This window comes from Heterocephalus glaber, unplaced genomic scaffold (assembly GCF_053883595.1).
Source record: "Heterocephalus glaber isolate CG9 unplaced genomic scaffold, H.glaber_assembly_v1.0 deba00001472, whole genome shotgun sequence".
NCBI classification, from domain to species: domain Eukaryota; kingdom Metazoa; phylum Chordata; class Mammalia; order Rodentia; family Bathyergidae; genus Heterocephalus; species Heterocephalus glaber.
This window is the reverse complement of record NW_028258315.1, coordinates 35,234,714-35,253,943: the sequence shown is the minus strand read 5'-3', so window position 1 is coordinate 35,253,943 and position 19,230 is coordinate 35,234,714. Positions and strand designations below refer to the sequence as shown.

General features: G+C 38.8%; 1 protein-coding gene and 1 pseudogene across 1 annotated transcript; one reads left to right on the top strand and one right to left on the bottom strand.

The window, feature by feature from the left end:
* Positions 1 to 6,286: 6,286 nt before the first annotated feature.
* On the bottom strand, positions 6,287 to 7,629 carry LOC101702100 (radixin pseudogene; annotated as a pseudogene).
* A 1,654-nt stretch (positions 7,630 to 9,283) lies between these two features.
* Positions 9,284 to 17,991, top strand: LOC101702441 (isopentenyl-diphosphate delta-isomerase 2). The gene is given in 7 exon segments (XM_004854704.3): positions 9,284 to 9,298; positions 11,876 to 11,979; positions 11,981 to 12,036; positions 13,767 to 13,847; positions 15,498 to 15,628; positions 16,642 to 16,778; positions 16,780 to 17,991. Coding segments are annotated over 7 exon segments (699 nt in total). The 3' UTR covers positions 16,955 to 17,991.
* The last annotated feature ends 1,239 nt before the right edge of the window (positions 17,992 to 19,230 follow it).

Genomic DNA, 19,230 nt, shown 5'->3' with positions numbered 1-19,230 from the left:
TGCAGTTCTGAGAAAGTAGCTCAGGGTCCTCTGAGTGTCGCTGAAAACATTTCAGGAGCCCTATGATGTTGAATAATATCAAATGTTAGTTGTCTTTTTAATTTGTATTCTCTCATGAGTGTACAGCAAAATTTTCCAGAGATTGTGTGATGAAATCTTCTCTCAGAAGGCTAATGGAATGTGTGCTTGTGTATCATTATGTTATCTATTTTTTGAAGTAGTGTATTGAGGGCTATGGTTCTCAAAATATGAGGGCCGGGGATTTAGCTTAGTGGTTTCGCCACCTGCTACGCAAGCGCAAGGACTGGAGTTCAATCCCTGGTACCAAAAAAAAAAAAAAATGGTCTGCAGATCCCAGAGCTTTTCAGTATCACCTTTTTAATAATTCTGTGTAACAAAATGGGAAGTACACATAAAGCACTTCTACAAACTGAATTACTGTGGTTGTATACAGGCAAAGCACTTGTGAGAAAGTTGGAGTCTAAGCTGACCTACCATAAATACCTGCTTTTTTCATGAAACCTCATTTTTCCTTGAAAGAATTATGAACAATGCCAAATACCCAGGCAGATATTTTCTTGAAAACAAATGAAGTGAGCCTGTCATCTTTAGGAAAATAGCATAGTATTTGTTGACACTAACAAAATTTGAATTTGCATGCAAAGTTTCAAATTAAAAAAGCTTGCCTCTGCCACCAATCTTGAAATTTTTCCAAAACTTAAAAGCCTTTCAAGATTGAAGGTGATAGTAATAAATGTGATTGTTTGATAGTGAACAATGAAATGTGTTAACAATTGTAAGATCTATACAATTCAATTAAATCAGTATTTTTGTAATGACTGATGCATGATACTACACAATCACACATAATAAAATATGCCTTTAAATTACAATCAAAATTAATGAATTTTGAGGCTGGGGATGTAGCTCAGTGATGCCGCACTTGCCTGGTAAGTGAAAGTGTCTACTGGAAAAAAAAAAGAGAGAGAGAGACAGGGAGAGGGAGAGGGAGCAAGGGAGAGGGAGAGGGAGAGGGAGAGCGAGAGGGAGCCAGGATTTAGCTCAATGGTTGTGCCGCCTGCTGTACAAGCGCAAGCACCCAAGTTTGATCCCTGGTACCAAAGAGAGAGAGAGAGAGAGAGAGAAAATTTAGCAAATTTTTATAATGAAAGGAAATGTTCATTAAAATTCCAAACAGCAAAATTTTTTTTAAATACCACTGTGTTTTAGTGTAATATCAAAACAGAATAACCATAACCATCTAAAAAGACTATTAAGATACAGGTCAGTTTTTCAATTACATATTTTTGTTAACACAAAACTTTGCTTTCATGAAAAGCATCTAGAGCTGGGCAAGGAATATAAGCAAAGATAGGCCATACACAGGAAGCTGTAAACCCATTTAAACATGACCTGTCACAATCTCTACACTATTACCTATGTAACCATGTGCTTGCTTCTTAAACTGTCAGTGCTTCATTATCCTAAAGTGTAAACAGAGCTAAATCCCTGGCCCAACATGACTAGTTTAATGACAGTGACCGACTGTCATCATCAGTTATTCAGTGAGGCCAGTTGCAACACCTGTGTAGGCCATGAAAGAGCTATTTCTGAGATAACTCTGTTCTTTCTTTGAACATGTTCTTGCTGTTATTCAGAAAATACCTCACATATTTATCAAAGTCTTCATTTAATCTTAGCTAATGGTTGCTGAGCATATGCTTCAGTACCTTAGTCTACATTTCTTCCTTTTGATTATTTTACCAAAATACTTACCCTGTTGCAAAGTAAATCCCATTTTTATGTGTACCATTGAGTGTGACATACATCAACAGTAAGTTCTATGATCCTCTCCACCCATGTCTGTATCTTCACACACCCAGTAATTATCTTCCCTTGATTCCTAAAGGGCTGAAGTATCTCAGCATCAGCTACTCTATTGAAAGTTACCTTTGAATCACAGATTAGATTAACAGGGAGGAAAAAGTTAAGACACTTGTACATGAGAGAGATAAGTGTAATAAGATCCTTTGCCCTTCCATGGCTTCAAGGAAAGTTTGACTTAGGATTTTTAGGAAACCATAGAAACAAAGAAGACCATATCCAGAGCCCATGCAGGACAGTTGCAGTATCAGCCCAACCTGACTTTCTGCTGGGAGAGAACTGAGAACGTGGATTTAGAGGAGTGAGCGCTTACAGGTAGAACATTTGGTTTCCATCATACTACAAAATGAACACTCTAAAACTGAGTGATTTGGCATATCAAGACAGGGACAAAATAGATTGGACACTCCACTCAAGATGATAGAACAGTTTAGCACCCTGGGCATAGTGGGCAGAATGATGGCCAGTTGGGAGTCAAGGAACTGATTGGTAATGTTACACATATCCGTTCTTGTCATCTTGATTGTGAAATATAATAAATATGTGGGAAAGTGTATAAAGTACAGCTGTCCAATTTAATACGTAATTACCAAGTACACACACAGGTAGTCTACTCCCTCTCCTTAGTCTCTATGGTTAACATGTCTTTATTTTCTTTATATTTTTGCAGCCTATGGATTTCTAAAAGCATCAACTAGTTCTGCTTGATCTTGAGCTGCACATAAATAAAATGTTTTTCAGTATCTGGATTCTTTCATTTAATATTGTGTTTGAATATGAGTACATGAAAGTTGTTAGACCTCTGTCATTGTCGTATCTTAGTATTGTCTCTTTTATCAATTGTGTTCTAATTTACTGGCATTATTTTTATTTTATTTTGCATTTCACTATTGACTAATGAAACTGAATTTCGTTCTTTACAGTTATTGTTATTGAGATATTCTTTTTGATGACATGATTATTAAAGATTTTGCCATTTTTTTACTCAGTTTTTTTTACATTGATTTGTCAGTTATTATATATTCTGGTTTTGGATTTTTTTTTTTGGACTGGGGATCGAACTTGGGTCCTTGCACTTGTGCAGCAGGTGGCGAAACCACTGGGCTAAATCCCCAGCCCAAGTTATTATATATTCTGTATAAAAATGTTTGGTTGGAAGCAGACCTGTAATCCCGGCACTCTGAGGGGCTGAGGCAGGAGGATCAAAAGTTCCAACCATGGACAACTTAGTGATTCAGCAAGACCCAGTGACTTTTTATGATTTATGAAAAGTCTGGGGATGTAGCTCAGTGTGAAGGCCCTAGGGTTGATCTCCAATAAAGAAAATAAAATTTCTGGTGTATTGCAAATATCTTCTCCCATTCCCTGGGTTTTCTTTCATGCTCTTAATGGTGTCTTTAGAGAAAAAGAAATTCTAACTTCTCCCCCTACTGGAGTTTTGCACATGTTAGGTAAATGGCTTGTCACTGAGACATTTTCCCCACTCTTTTTATTATTTTGAGACAGGGTCATCCTATATTGACTAAATTGACCTAACACATAGCTGGAATTGTAGGCTTGCATCACTATACCCAGCCTAGAAATTCTCCATCTTATCTAATTTATCACTTTTATTCTTTGCAGTTACATTTTTCTGAAGCCTGTTACTTTTTTTTCACCAACTCCAACACCATGAAGATGTTGTCTACATTTGTTTCTAAAAATTTTTATTGATTTACCTTTCATATTTAGACATAATTAACCCACATTTTGTGTACTATATAAAGGATGTGTCAAGGCTCATCTTTTTCTTATGAATTCGCAGTTGGCCAAATATAATCTCTTGCATAAACCATCCCTTCCCACACTGTACTGCAGCACCAACGTCATCATGCAGCACATGATCTGGTTTGTGTGATACAAGGTCATGCAGAAATTACCTGGACGAGAGGGAGCTTGGAAGTGTGCATGGCCAGTATTTCAGAGGACACAAAGCAAAGGCTCATATTAAGATATTTGAATTACAGTGGGTTTTTTTTCAATCAACAAAAACACAAAAGGAGAAGCAAAAGGAAAGAGAAGAAGAGATGAATTAAAAGTTTATGATAAGGAAGTAACTTGAAAATGGATAAATGGTCGTATGAGTCACTACACTATCAGAATCCTAATCTTGATTTTCATATAACCTCTCTCAAGCACACACACTAAATCAGTAGCTTCAGTGATGCTAGCTTTGGTAATATGCAGTTGTCGGTGTTTGTACAGGTTTATTAAATTATGATTTATAAACCTGATTTAGAATTTAAAATAATTTTGGTGAACTTGGTCCACATGTATATTAGGAATACATAAATATAGGGCCGGGGATTTAGCTCAGTGGTTCCGCCGCCTGTCTTGCAAGTGCAAGGACCCAAGTTCAATCCCCGGTACCAAAAAAAACCCAAAAACTCTAAAAAAGGACTCATAGAGCTTCAGGAATACATAAATATATATTTAATGGAAGTTGAGCTTTCCATTTATGGTGTGAATAAACTTGAACCAAATAATTGCTTTATAATATGACATGCTTTCATTCATTCATTTATTTTATTTAAATATAAGACTTTACATTTGTGGAAAAGTTCAGTGAAGATACAGAGTACAGAAACTTTGTATTTATTTGAAGAATATATCAGAATACTTTTTTTAAAAAATTGTGTTTTTTGCCATACAAGAGATTGAACCCAGCACTGCTTTGTCACTGAACTACAGCTCCAGCCCTTTTCACTTTATTTGAGACTATGTTGCTAAGTTTTCCCAGGCTGGCCCTGAATGTGAGATCACCTTGCCTCAGTCTCCCAGGTAGGTGGGATCACAGGCATGCTCCACCACACCAGGCTACATACTTATAATTAATTAAATAACTAAAGTTCCAAATTAAAAGCATACAATCAAAATGGAAGTTTAAAGAGGGTGAAATTGATCAAAAGTTAGGGACAAACTGTATGAATTCAGTAACAAATTGAAATACATATGTGTGTTAGATTTCTGTCACTGTGAAAAAATACCTGACATAAATCCATTTAAGGAGAAAAGATTTATTTTGGCTCATAGTTTCAGAGACAGACTGCCAAGAGATCGGGATAAAATATGCCTTCAAACACATGCCACTCCACAGAACTACTTCCTGCAACCAAGCCCCATCTAGAGTTTTCATCACCATCCTATTAAATAGCATCATCAACTGAGGACCAACTTTTCAACACATGAGCTTTTGGAGGACACTCAAGATCCAAACCATAGCAATGTGGTAAAGTCCTTTCCATACTGTCACAGCCTTCAAGAAATAACCATATGGGCCAGGGATTTAGCTCAGTGGTTCCGGCGCCTGCCTCAAAAGCGCAAGGTCCTGAGTTCGATCCCCGGTACCAAAAAAAAAAAAGAAAGAAATAATCATATGTATAGCATGTTAGTTGTTGTTTTTTGGTACTGGGGATGGATCTCGGGACCTTGAGCTTGCGTGGCAGGCACCGGAACCGCTGAGCTAAATCCCCACCCCCTAGCATGTTAGTTATAGTTGAACATTTCTCCCAGTGCTTGTCCCCAAAGCCTTCTTGTAGCCAAAGGAAAACCTAAATGAACATTCTAGCTTCACTTGTACTTAGTTGACTTCAAGAATCACTAACCATGGAAGTCGGGCAGCCAAGCAACACACTACTGTATTTGCCTCTCCCTAGCTGGATGCAGATGACACCTCTGACTGTTGCTTTTCACTGTCTTCCCATTCTCCAGGGGGAAAAATAAGGCCCTTTGAATCTTATGATTAAATGCTAGACCACCTCATCCTGAGAAAAGGAAATAAAAAGACACACTCACCTATCAGTAGCTTTTCAATAGAATTACAGAACCCAGGACATCTGATGTTCTGCATATAACATCAAAGTGTGGTCCAAGGATTTGCTAATCTTAATTTTCAGGGAAACAATGTGTTTGTCCAAACTAAAAAAAAAAGACTATCACCTCTGCCATCTTTCACCCCTGCCCCTTCTTCCCTTTACTATAACAGCCTTTTTCACCCCTAAATTTCCTAAGATGGGGCTCTGAGTCAATAGAATACCCATCTTCTCTGGGAAAGCCTGAACAAAACTGACTTTCTTTTCCTGACTCTCATGACTTGAGCATTCATTGCCAAGTGGTATTTGAATGGATTTAGGTCTGGTAACAGTTCAAAATTAATGCCCTCTCTCAAACTCCCAGTAAAATCATGAGCCTTATTATTATTATTATTTTTTTTTGTACCAGGGATTGAACTTGGGACCTTGAACTTTTGAGCCAGGTGGTGGAACCACTGAGCTAAATCCCTGGCCCATGAACCTTATTTTTTTACAATCATAGTTAAGGAGTTTTTCTGGCTTCGCAGAGATAAAATTATCATAGTCATGGAAAAAAAATTTTTTTTTAGAATATCCTGGAAAAACTTTATTGGAAAAACAAAAAGGATGTCCTTTGCCTGAAAGATGACTGCTTTGAAATTGTCTTGATAGAGATGCTTTATATTCTTTCTTATGTTCTGTCTCCCTTATAGTCTTCAGTGCTTCTTTGAGTTGTTTTTTAATATGTAAACCATGAATATTTTTATTTTATATCCTTTTTGGACTTTCATTGTCTGTTCTTCAATTTGCCTTAGACGTTCCATTGGCTCTTCCTTTTCACGTTCTATTCTTTCCTTTTCCTTTTCTGCTATTTCTCTTTTCTTCTTTTCATTCTCTAACTGTGCCCTTTCCAACTGCTTCTGGTGTTTCTCCTGCCTAGCCTGAGCCTTCCATCTGTTGCACTTCAATAGTATCAGGCTTCCTCCTTTGCATGTATAGCTCATGGTTTCCCATACATAAGGCCAAAATCTGCTTGATTCTCAAACAGGTGCATAAAAAACAAGATCAGGTGCCTTTTTGTCTATTGGCTTAATAACAAATTTTTGTAATTAAATGAAATATTTCTGATTTCACTCCAAGGAAAGCCAATTTTTGGTGTTAACTTGTCATCATGCTCATAAATATTCAGACCCAAACCATCAACACCTAGCCACAGTTCAGTACCCTTTTATTTCAAAATAGTTGACACCATACATTTCTAGATCTTGGGCAATCTTCAAGTATTCCATCATTGAATCTTCCCTTAGCATTCCCCTATGTTCTTCATGCCAGTTTTGTATTCTTTCTTCCCATTGTTTTTTTGTCAGTTTGTGTTGTTCCAAAACATGCTGGGGTAGTAGTCTATCATTAGCCAGATAGCCTGGTTTATGAATCTCTTTATTATAATCTTGGACAGCATAGGAAGCCAAAAGAACTGCAGTTTCTGGATGGCTTCTTTAACTTGAAAGAAGAAAAGTCTTTGGGTTATTTCTTGAATTAATTCTTCAGGAAAGAATTTAGCTCTAAATTTGAACTGTAAGGGATTCTCTTTTTTAACATCTTGCTGTGTCACCTTTTTTACTTAGTTTAAGCCATGTAGAATAACCTTTGCTGTCAACGTACTGCAGCCCAAAAAACCAGACCTCACGCAAACCAACTGTTTTCACCACCTGGTCAAAAAGTTGTTTCCCAGTTGTATTGGGCTGGATGGCAAATTCCAACTCAGCATCCACTCTAGTTACTCTTACATTGATTGGTTTCGGCATTTTCTTTCTCTTTTTGTTAGTCTTTAAAAAAAAAAAATCTTCACGTATATAAATCCTGTTGTCACCTCCGAGAGCGGCGGCTCCTGCCCGCCCTCCGAGCGGCTGGGAGCGAGAGTCGAGGGTACGAGCCCAGGACCACGAGAGAGGAGAATGGCCGCCGCCGCCAGCTCCGCAATATGGCCGCCCGTCGAGGGGGAGGGGGGAGGGGAAAGGCGGGTCTGACCCCTTTGCTGGGTGGCCGGCCTCGCGCAGGCCCGAATATTTTTCTCTTCAAAATTGTCCAAAAGTTAATCATAATTTTCCATAGGCAAATTTGAATATAATCTCTTATGTCTATAGAAATTTTAGCCTGTGCTTGCAGATAATGGGAAATTGGCACTTAGGAATTTTTTGTCTAGGACTGAAAAATCTGAACAGCTCAACCACAACTGGAGTTACTCAATAGATAGGATTAAATGTTAGAGAGAAAGAAATATTAGAGAAAGGAATTGGAGCTCGTGAGTAGGAAGAATATTTTCCAAGAGCTTGGGCGAGCAAAGAAATAATGGAGTGGTTTGCTGGCTAAATGAGGACTTTAAAAAAGCTTTTACGTAAATAAAATCGGATAATACCAGCATGCTTGTATGCTGATAGGAAAAATCCAGCAGAGAGGGAGAAAATGTTGGTGTAGAAGAGAAAAGGGTAACTGTTGAGTAATATGATTACTGAATAGGGAAGTGTAAGTGGGACCAATTTTCACAAGAGGTGGGAACGCCTTTTGTACAGGATAGCTCCTCATTCCATGGGGAAAGCCAAGATTGTGGAGTGGGAAGGACTTGGTAGATGGAAAAATCGTGTTGGAAGATGTTCCGTTCTGCATGCTTCCATTTTCTCAAAGAGGTGAGATGGTTATCTTAGTGTTGAAATTTTGGAGTCAATTTTCCAAAATATGAAAAACATTTATTTTTATTTTATTTATTTATTTGGGGGGGGAGTGTTTGAGACAGGGTCTCGCTCTATAGTTCAGGCTGGCCTTGAACTCACAGCAGTCTTCCTGCCTCAGCCCCATCCCCAAGTGCTGGGATTACAGAAAAAATGGGGTTTCCATTTTCAAGGGTACCTTCTAGCACTTGCTGAATTTTTTTAGCCTGCCTTTCATATCTGAAATTCTGTGCATTCTTTTTTTAGCTCTATTCACTGCCACTTCTGTTTACTTGTTTTCCTTTATCTTGTCTCCTTTTCTTTCTCTGTATTTCATTGATGTCTAATGCCCTTTCTGCAGCTCCTAATTAAAATCTAAGACAATGTACACAATAAGTGAATTGAAAATACAGCATTTAAGGATAATAGTTTTCAGTGATGAGATTTTTGAACAAATTATATAGATTATGACATGAATCTGATGTAACTTACTAAATTATCTCACAGTGTAATATAGATTTCTCTGTTCATCCAAGCAAGTGATTTTTTAACCAAACGCTTTCTGGTTTTAAATTTAGATATTTGTTATTAATATCTAATATTATTTGTAACATCCTACAATATGTATATTACAGATACAATTTCAAATTTTGTCATTTTTGTGTCCATGATTTGGCTAAGAATACAGATATTTCATGAATTCTTTAAATGTTTCTCTCTTGCAGGATGTGGAATTTAATCTGAAAACATTTCTAATATTTTAAAATACTTTCCTGTTCTCTTTTTTACCCCCTGGAGCCAATTTTTAGAAGTTACTTTTTGGGATAATGCCCACAATTCAAATTTCTCTTATTTCTTACGAACATGGAAGACTTACAGGTATACTATTTTTATGTACTAATTTCATGCGTGAACTTTACAGTACCACAAGGTACACAAATATTTGATCAAATATTATTTCTGGATGCATCTGTGAGGGGGGTTTCTGGGCAAGATTTAGCATTAAAAAGGTAAACTAAGTAAAACATATTGCCCTTTCCAATGTGGGAATTGGGCATCTCCCAATCTTTAGAAGGCCTGAATAGAAAAAGGTAGAAGAAAGGAAAATTCTCTCTCTCTCTCTCTCTCTCTCTCTCTCTCTGTCTGTGTGTGTGTGTGTGTGTTTTCAAGCTGGGACCTTGATCTTTTCTTGCTTTCAGACTGGAATTAATATGAACACCTGGTATCTTCACACACAAGTTCCTTCATCTTTTTTATTGTATATTTTTCATCATATAATTTTTATTCAGTTATATGCTTTTTAGTTATAAAATAAAAACTTTTGGTAGCTTAAGGATATTAAGTCTTTATCTGTTATCAAGATAAAACATTCTACTTTGCTCCCCCCCCTTTTGTCATGGCTTTCCTGATATGCAGAAGGATAATTTATTTATTTTTTTTTTGGTACTGGGGATTGAACTCTGGACATTGTGCTTGCTAGGCAGGTAGCAGAACCACTGAGCTAAATCCCCGGCCCCCAGAAGGATAATTTTAATGTATCTAAGTTTATCCTTTTTATGTGTCTAAATTTCTCCCCTTGTTGTCATGTCTAGAAAGGCTTTTCTTCACAGAATATCGAGGAAATACTCATCCATATATGATTATAGTATTTTTATGTTTTCATCTTTTCAATGAAATCTTAAATTTACATGAATATCTCTAATATAACATTGGAAGTAAGGATGTAACTTCTTCCTTCAAAAAAAGCTAGCCAGTTATCCCATCAGTTCTCAAAAAATTAATCTTTTCCAAATCTATTTGAAATGTCACCATAATCATCTATTAATATGTTATGCAACCGAACATAATTTGCCAAAGATTTAAAAACTAAATGCACTAAAAAAGTGTAATTGTGTCAAAGTAATTTTCTATGATCATCACATTCACAAAACAAGCCATTTAATAGTTTGTTAATTTCACAGCACCAGAGATGGTGTGATTTCCCCAGTTATGTAAATGAGTAATGGCTAGAACTTTCATTTATGGGTTGAATAAAAACTTTGAGAAGAAAATGTGTAGTATGAACAAGCAGAATTATGATGGAGAAGGAGAGGCAGAAACAAAGAGCGAGATCAGGGTCTTGTTAAGAGTACAAAAATTGGGCTCGGGATTTAGCTCAGTGGTTCCACCTCCTGCCTCGCAAGTGCAGGGTCCTGAATTTGATCCCCGGTACCAAAAAAAAAAGTACAAAAATCATAGAACATTCTAACTGGTATCTTTTCACATCTTAATAGTATAAAAGGACCTTGGTTCAAATGGGGCAAGAACCCAAGAGTCTAATTTCCAGAGCAGTTACTTTCTATCCTTTCCTTTGTGGGGATTATTTATCTAATTTGAAACATATTCAGCAATTGTTTCCCCTGCATTTCTGTTGATCCTATGTTTGCTGATAAAATCAAGAAGCCTTTTTGCTAAGATGAGATGAAAAGCAGATAATAATGATAAGGGACTAAAACAAATGCGTTTCTTTTTTTCTTTTTTTTTTTTTTGGTACCCAGGATCCAACTCGGAACCTGGCGCTTGTGAGGCAGGCGCCAGAACCAGTGAGCTAAATCCCCAGCCCCCAAATGCATTTCTTTAAAAAGTAGGACAAGCTGATGAAAAGATTTTGGTGAATATAAGTGGTATTGAAAATATGATCCTGGGAAATCATCAAGTGAGAATCTAGCTGGCACTGAAGAGGATGCACTAGGCTTTCTGTGTTGAATGTGGCTTTCTTGAAAGTTGAGAAATGTCTCCATATCGGCCTCAACCCTCTGGCAATGATACTGTGCAAAGAGCGGGACCTGAACTTTTTTTTGGTATTTTTTCTTTTGTGCAGAATTTATTGTAGCAATCTTCATTGAGGAAACCTTGGGACATTGGGCATGGTGGAGTATGCCTGTAATCCCAGCACTTGGGAGGCTGAGGCAGGAGGAACACCATGAGTTCAAGGCCTGCTTGAGCTACATAGTGAGTTCAAGGCCAGCCTGAACTACATAGCGAGACCGTGTCTTAAAAAAAAATTTGTTTAAAAAGAGAAACCCTGGGAAACATAAGGAATGAAGTACATATATATCATATTTCTCCAATATTTCCCATTCAGAAAGATGCTAAATTTAGAACACATTATACGCCTTTTATACCTAACAATAATGATGCTTTACTATTGTTTTTGTCACTCATACATGAGGGTATATAATGAGTTACTCAGTAACAAGAGCAAAAAGTGAGGCATACTGGTTCACACCTGTAATCCCAGCACTCCAGTACTGAAGCAGGCATATTGAAGCGAGATCCAGGTCAGCCTGGGGTATGTAGCGAGTTCAAGGCCAGCCTGAACTATATAGTGAGAACTCGTCTCAAAAACAACAAGAACAAAAGCAAAAATAGATGATATTCAACATATAAAAATGAAATTGTGTGCATTCATTTCAGGTTGGAACCCAGAAAGCAGTGACATCTGAAATCAACCTTGATTGGGTCAATGAGCATCAGCTAAGGTGCTTAGAAGAAATGTTAATTGTTATGGGTGAAAATGATAGTGCCTGGTGCAGAAACCAAGAGGAATTGTCATCTGAATGAAAACATCGAGAAAGGTACATTTTCTTTGTCTATTTTGCAAGGTTTACTCACTTCCCCCCCGACAGAGAGGTACAGGGGAAAGAATGTGGGCTTTTCTCATGAGGAGAATACCCAGTCCTCCTGTGCTCTCAGCGCCTGTGGTACTCAGGTGTCTGATCAGAGTCCTGAACCTCCTAGGTGACTGTGCACTCTCTGTAGACTCCAGTGCTGGCCAGAGTGCTGCCAAGGCAGGCCAGAGGGAATCCCTGCCCCACACGGATCTGACCAGGTTTCTCCTGCCCCACTTTCCCCAGGCGCTGTCTGCTAACCCTGGCCTATCTGAAGGAAGAATCCTGGTAATCTTAGTGATCCAATCAGAATCCTCTTCACTCCAGAAATTCCTCCTTAGTAATTTTCCATCCACCGAGCCCTACTGTGCTGCTTGGCTCTAAATCCTCACCTGCCCAGTCTATATTCAGAGTTGATCCCAGGTTGATAATGAGGTCTCTTTTCCCCTATTGCAATAGTCCTGAATCAAATCAGCTTTTCGTCATTTAACTGCCATCCAGCTCTGGTTCTCTGCCGCAGACCAGCTGCAGTCAATGCAGGGTAGGAAGGGGAGAGGTCCCGGCCGGCGAGTGAGAAAAGAACCTTCGCAAGCAATGTGCAGGTTCCCTCTGAGAAGTCTCAGGGTCTGATTTATTTTTATATCTTTAAGCAATAGCTTGGAGGCATTGGGCAGAACATGTTTACATTTTAGGTTGCCTTAGCAATTTCTATAGAAATAAAGGTTATTTTTTACTAAACAAAGTATATTTTTTCTAAGCTGATTCATTTCATTGAACATCATGAATACATTTAAAAATTACAATTGTCCCCTTATTTACCCACACCTAAGCAGAACAGAAAGTAACTTAATCAAAATCTCTATATCAGCGGGGATACAAGCAAGATTTAGTTAATTAAATGTCAAACTTGTGGTCGTCAGCTGGCCCTTGAGAAACTGCACAATGGTTAATATAGTTTGCTATTAGCTCTCTATTTTTTCTATACCTCTATTCATCTTGCTTAAATGTTATTTGGGTTCATGGTCCATGAGCAGGAAATGTTTACAGTACTTTGAGAAAAGCTGAGTAACTTGCCTCCTTAGTGTATTTATCTGTCTTAACTTTCTTTCTATTTCCCATTTTCCACTGTGTCTTACATCTAAAATCTGTCCTTTCAATCTCTTTATAAGACCCCTTTAGTAAAAAGAAAGTCATCAATAGAAGAAAGGAGTTACAGTGTCAGGAAAACAGAGGGAGTTTTAGGAGGGGTTTCTTTAGAAGTGGGTGTGACAATAGAACTGAGAGAAACAGGAATTTGGGACTTTTGAGCCAGATCAGATTTCAATACAACATTGCCAATTTGCATCATGGAGAATATGTTGTTAGTCACAAATACAATGATTCCTGTGACCAGAGTAACAATTGTAAACATTAGGGCAAGAAAAAATAAAACATGAGGGTATGATGTGTTCCACCCTCCTTTTCCCCCAGCTGGAACTTTGTCAAGCAGCATTGGAGGTTGGTTGGGCTTCGCCAGTTCTCCTTGACCAGTTTATTTTTGTTGTTGCTTTAATTTGTCAAACAAGTTTTAATTAGCTAGAGGTTTGGAATGTCAGTTTAGGAGACCACGTGTCAAATTTTCTGGTGAGACAGACTAAGGACCACAAACTCACACAACTGTTGTACAGTGCTCATGCTATCGGGCTTTGCCTTTGCAGGGCTGCTGCACTGAGCCTTCAGTGTTGTCTTGTTCATCGCAGAAAAGAAGGAGAGATCCAATGCTAAACTAACTTTTCTCAGTGAATCCATTCAGCTGAACCCGTGACCCAGGAGAACACTGCCATGAGATTTGACCTGGAGAATCTGGGACATGCATGAACAATGTCCCACTCTCACTGCAGATGACAGCTCATTCTAGAGGAACAGTACAGGGCTGCTTTTTGTGTTTTGATTTGAATTAGAAAACCATGTAAGTTTCTAGTTTGGGGTTTATGTCCCCTTGTTTTGCTTGGAGTGAAAAATGATTTAAATGCAGAGGAACATAGTCCAAAGATGTGAGGGACTAAATTAAATGAAATTTAGCATAAAATTAAGGAGATAATGATAAAATTATTGTCTTACAATTCTGTCTTAGGGCTGAAATTTTTTGTACTTCCTAAAATCATGACTAGGGCAAAAGTAGCCCTTTTAAGGAATAGCATTTATGTCAGCTGTGGTCATTTGGAGTGTTTTGGCTCAGAATGTCCTTATGTTTTCAAAGCCACCCCTTGCCAGATCCATGGATAGAGGTCTTCCCATCACAGAAGACTATGGCAAGGGAAGATCCCATCCTTCCTTACCTTTTCTTTCTCCGAAGTTCAATGGATGTATGCCACTAATTCTCCCAAAACAACTCTACATTTCCTGGGTAAGTTGTAACCACTTGGCTCCTCTTCGAAGCTGAGTAAAGCTTGTCTCAGAAAAATTAAAGAGCTACTAAGTGAGAAGCTTAACTGGCAAGGATGTCCACATTATGCAAATAATGCTCTTTTGCCAAGACTTCACCTGCAGTTCAACGTTGGAATGAAAGGAAAACCTAAATGATCTCTCTGGCTTCATTTTCATTTAGTTGGGTTTGAAAAGCACTAATTAACCTTTGGGTCGGATTTCTGCACTTTGATATGTTAATCATTTAAGAAATATTTGTCTAAAACTGGTAATGGAAGATTAATTAGGCCTAAATGTATCTAATCTCTCTCCTCCCCTTCAAGGCTGAAGACACTGAGTAACTGAATTGTTCCCAAGATTTAAAGAGCATCATGATCTTCTCTGTTGGATCTTTCCAGGGCTTTTTACTGACTTCTCAAGGAAGAAGATCCATGATCATTGTACTTCCTAGGGTCTGCTTTTAGTCAGGTACGGGAAACTGAGAGAAAGCTTCTTTCTGCATTTGCTGTTCATGAGATGCTCTCTGGTAGAAGCCCAAAGCGGCAATTTTGGGGTGACATCTTCCAATCTCCTACAGTCATACCTTGGAGTGATGTGTCCTAAGCCCAGAACTTCCAAGAGTGTCCCTTACTTCCCTAGTACCACCTCTAATCTCACTGATACCACACACCTGCACTCACCTCTGCCTGCTGTCAGATTGTATCTTAAGTCCTTTGTGGGGCACAATCCACCCCCCCTCCAGGACCTGGCCCCTGAGACCTACCTGGACAGCTAAATCAGGCAGGAGGAGCCTCAGCATAAGAAGCTAAGTGGTCAGGCTATCCCTGCTCAAGCCACCAGAGGCACCTTACCCATCCCCATAGCCCCAGCCCTGGACACCAACAGCAACCCTGCTCTTCTCATCTGCCAGGCTCCTCTCGGTGGGTAATGATGCTTTCACCCAAAAGGTCTGCATTTGTATTTATGATATTCGATTTTCAGGAATAAAGTAAGAGGAATTTTCCCATGTGCCTTTTTTCCAGGACATTTTACTAACTCCTGTTCTAGTCACCCACAAAGCAAATCTGCAGAACTAGAGGAAAAAGATGCCCTGGGAGTAAGGAAGGCTGCCCTGAGATGCCTGCAGGCGGAGCTGGGAATTCCCCAGGAGCAGGTACCCACATCTACCTGGAAACAGATGTGCCAGCAGAAATCCAGAGATGCCAGTAGGGACCGGATTTTTGCCCATAGTCTCAGCAAAGCACTGTCATAAAGAGGGGTGGAGCTATTACAAATTTACTTTGACCTAGGCAGGGTTGAGTCTAGGAATCTGGCTTTCCGTGAACTGCCTAAAAGATCATTGCAAGAAAAAAAAAGATCATTGCTTTCTGTGAAATGCCTAAAAGATCATTGCATTAAAAAGAATGTTAATGGGCCAGGGATTTAGCTCAGTGGTTCTGTCGCCTGCCTCTCAAATTCAATCCCTGGTACCAAAAAAAAAAAGAGAATGTTAATGATCATCCAGGCACGGTGGTGCATTCTGTAATCCCAGCACTCTGCGAGACAGAGGAAGAAGAATTTCAAGTTTGATCCCAGCCTGGGCAACTTCCTAACTTAGTGAGACCCTGTCTCAAAATAAAACAGGCCTGAGGATGTAGCTCAATGTGACTACCCTGAGTTCAATCCCCATTACTGCCAAAATAAATGAAATAAAAAAATAAAATTTTATTTTTATAATAATAAAATATAATAAAATTTTATTATATAATAAAATACTATTTATTTTTAGTGTCTAGCATCAGCTGTGAATATGAGTTATCCATTTGTTAGCTTTATTCATTAAGGCAAGTATTTGAGAGAAAATAGGTATTTTCCTCACAAAGTTGATTGGTTTCAGTAGGATTTTCTGTTGTGTTTGGGGGTGTGTGGTAGAGGGTCAGTTTTTCACTTGATCTTAGCCAAAAGGCTGAGAAGCAATGGGTCAGTTTTTCAAAATAGGATGCAAACAAGTTTATTGAATCAAAAAAAACCAAAACCAGTTTATTATTCAGATTTGAATCCACAAGGACCTCCTTAGCTAAAATTAAGGTTTGAGTGATTAACAAATATGTTTATATTCTCTGTTTTTCTACATATTCTGTATTGTAAACACCAGAATTATTTTCATGGCATCAATTTCTGCCCCAGGTTTCTCCAGAGGACATTGTGTTTAGGACAAGATATCAGTATAAGGCAAAATCTGATCCAGTTTGGGGAGAACATGAAATTTGCTACTTTCTGATTGTGAGGAAGGATGTTATTTGAAATCCAGATCCCAGTGAAGTTCTTCATCCTCCAGTTCCAGGAGGGACTGGAGGAGCTCCTGGAAAGGGGGGTCAGGGGCAAAGCAGGAATCATCCTTTGGCCAAGAACAATCGCAGAGAAGTTTCTCTACAAGTGGTGGCCTCACTTAGATGATGTGACCCAGTTTGTGGAGGTTCATAAAATGTACAGAATGTGAGAAGCAGTGAGAAGAAGCATCAGTCATAAACTGTGCTCCAGACAGACAGGAAGGGAGACCCAGGACTTACACTCATTATACCTCTTGATCAAAAAAGGGGGAAACGGGGCTGGGGATTTAGCTCAGTGGCCCTGCGCCTGCCTCCCAAGCTCAAGGTCCTGAGTTTGATCTCCAGTACCAAAAAAAAAAAAGGAAGAAAAAGGCACTTGATAGATAATTGTCTATAAATCACTGCTCTGACACCTTTAGTCTACTGTATCGTATTATCTTAATTTTTGCCTTTTGCCTTATTTCTATATTTTTCACCTGCCAAGTTGCAGGAAGGGAATTCATTATTTTCCCATACACAATTTCTGAAAAGTTTTAAAGATTATTTTAAAAACAGGGAAAAAAGAAGAGAAATATCCCACAAGTAGAGATTTGAAATGAGTGTTGTAATAGGTAAACATTGCATCACACCTTTGGACAACCCTCATATGAGTCTCCAGGCCATTTAGTGGCCTCTGAGTCTTTGTTGGAAAAAAAATCAGGAGGAAGGCAAATCCAACAGAGTCTATTTGTCAAGCACCAAAATTTGATGAGACCTGAAATACCTGTTACCCTTACTTGTTCTGCTCTGACCTTGTTCTGTAAGAACCACATTAACTGTCTTCCAAGAACTCCTGTTTTCACTAATTTGTTAAGTATTTCTACATAATACACAATAGTCAGTCATAATATGTATTAATTGAAGAAATAAAGGATCAGTTAGACAAGTATAAAGCATAATTTCTAAAAGTAGTTTCCTTCACAGAGTAATATAGTATTTTCACTTATTCAAAAAATACCCCAAAGTCCCATCTGTGGTTAGCTGTTTATTTTCCTTTCCTTTTCCAGAGGGAGGCTGGATCATCATTCTTGGGAAAATTGTCTTTCATCACATTTTATTAAATTCAGCCCTGTATCTGGAAAGCAATGGTGTGTTTTTCAGTCTGTTCCCACACTCACAGGCCATGCTCCTGAACTCAACAGTTCACCCAGCAAAGTCACCTCTCAGCCTCCAGGGCAACTCTGCCGCTCCAGCACCTTACCTGTTGCAACAACAGTGGCCCCAGGACTGATAGATCAGATCAATAATGGGACTTGGGGTTAAGTAAACTTGGGGAGCTAAACAAAATCCATCATAGCATATTGCCTTGAGATTCCTCAGAATCATACATATGCCAATATGAAATGTGGAGTTGCAAGAGTTCATTATGTAGTAATGTATTCACTAGTTCCCAGACTGATTTGGCCACCAGATTTCTCTGAAATCAAGAGTTTCAAGGTTGGGGCTGGGGACATAGCTCAGGAGTAAAGTGCTGGCATACCATGCTTGAGTCCCTGGATTCAATCCTCAGGAACACACACACACACAGAGTCAAGGTTACTTTGGTGTCACCTTAGAAAGAGCACCTTTTGGAAAATGCTGTCTTATCCACACATTTCTGAACACAAACGCTCATGTGCCAACTGAGGTGAGGGTTTCTCCTATCTTTCACTGCAGCCACTCACACACATCCACAGTGTGGGGCAATTCTCTTTTTAGATTTGCTTCCAATTACATTCTCTTCATATATTTCCCACACCCACAAGGCATTTCCTAAAGCCAAATCTCTGTCTTTCCTAATCATATAACCACATTTCTACAAGGAGATGAAATCAGCTGTGTTAGTTGGCTGTGGCATTCTCACGCAACCAACATCAGAACCTAAAGATGTGTGTGGATTCTCCCTTGAGAGCTCCTGTGCGTGCACAGCCAAATGTAATGAGAGATTCTCAGTGATCAGCATCCTAAAGGAGACCCAAGATGAGTGTGAACTACAAGACAATTCAACACAACCCTGAGAACGCAGTCCTTGGGGTGATGGTGGGGGCTTGGCTAAGAATTGTGACTTATTCTTTTAAAAAAATTTCTTTAGCTGGGCATGGTGTCATGTGCATGTAATCCTAGCACTCTGGAGCCTGAGGTAGGAGGATCACTGTCAATTTCAGGCAAGCTTGCACTACCTAGTGAGTTCAAGACCAGCCTGGGCTATTTAGTGAGGTCAAGGCCAGCCAGAACTAAATAGCAAGATCCTGTCTCAAAACAACCACAACAAAAAAATTATATGATATTCTCCACACAAAAATGAAATTATGCACATCCATTTCAGGTTGGAACCCAGAAACCAAGCTTGATTGGATCAGTGAGCATCAACAACAGCACTTAGAAGAAATATTGATTGTCATGGATGAAAATGATAAGGTGCTTGGTG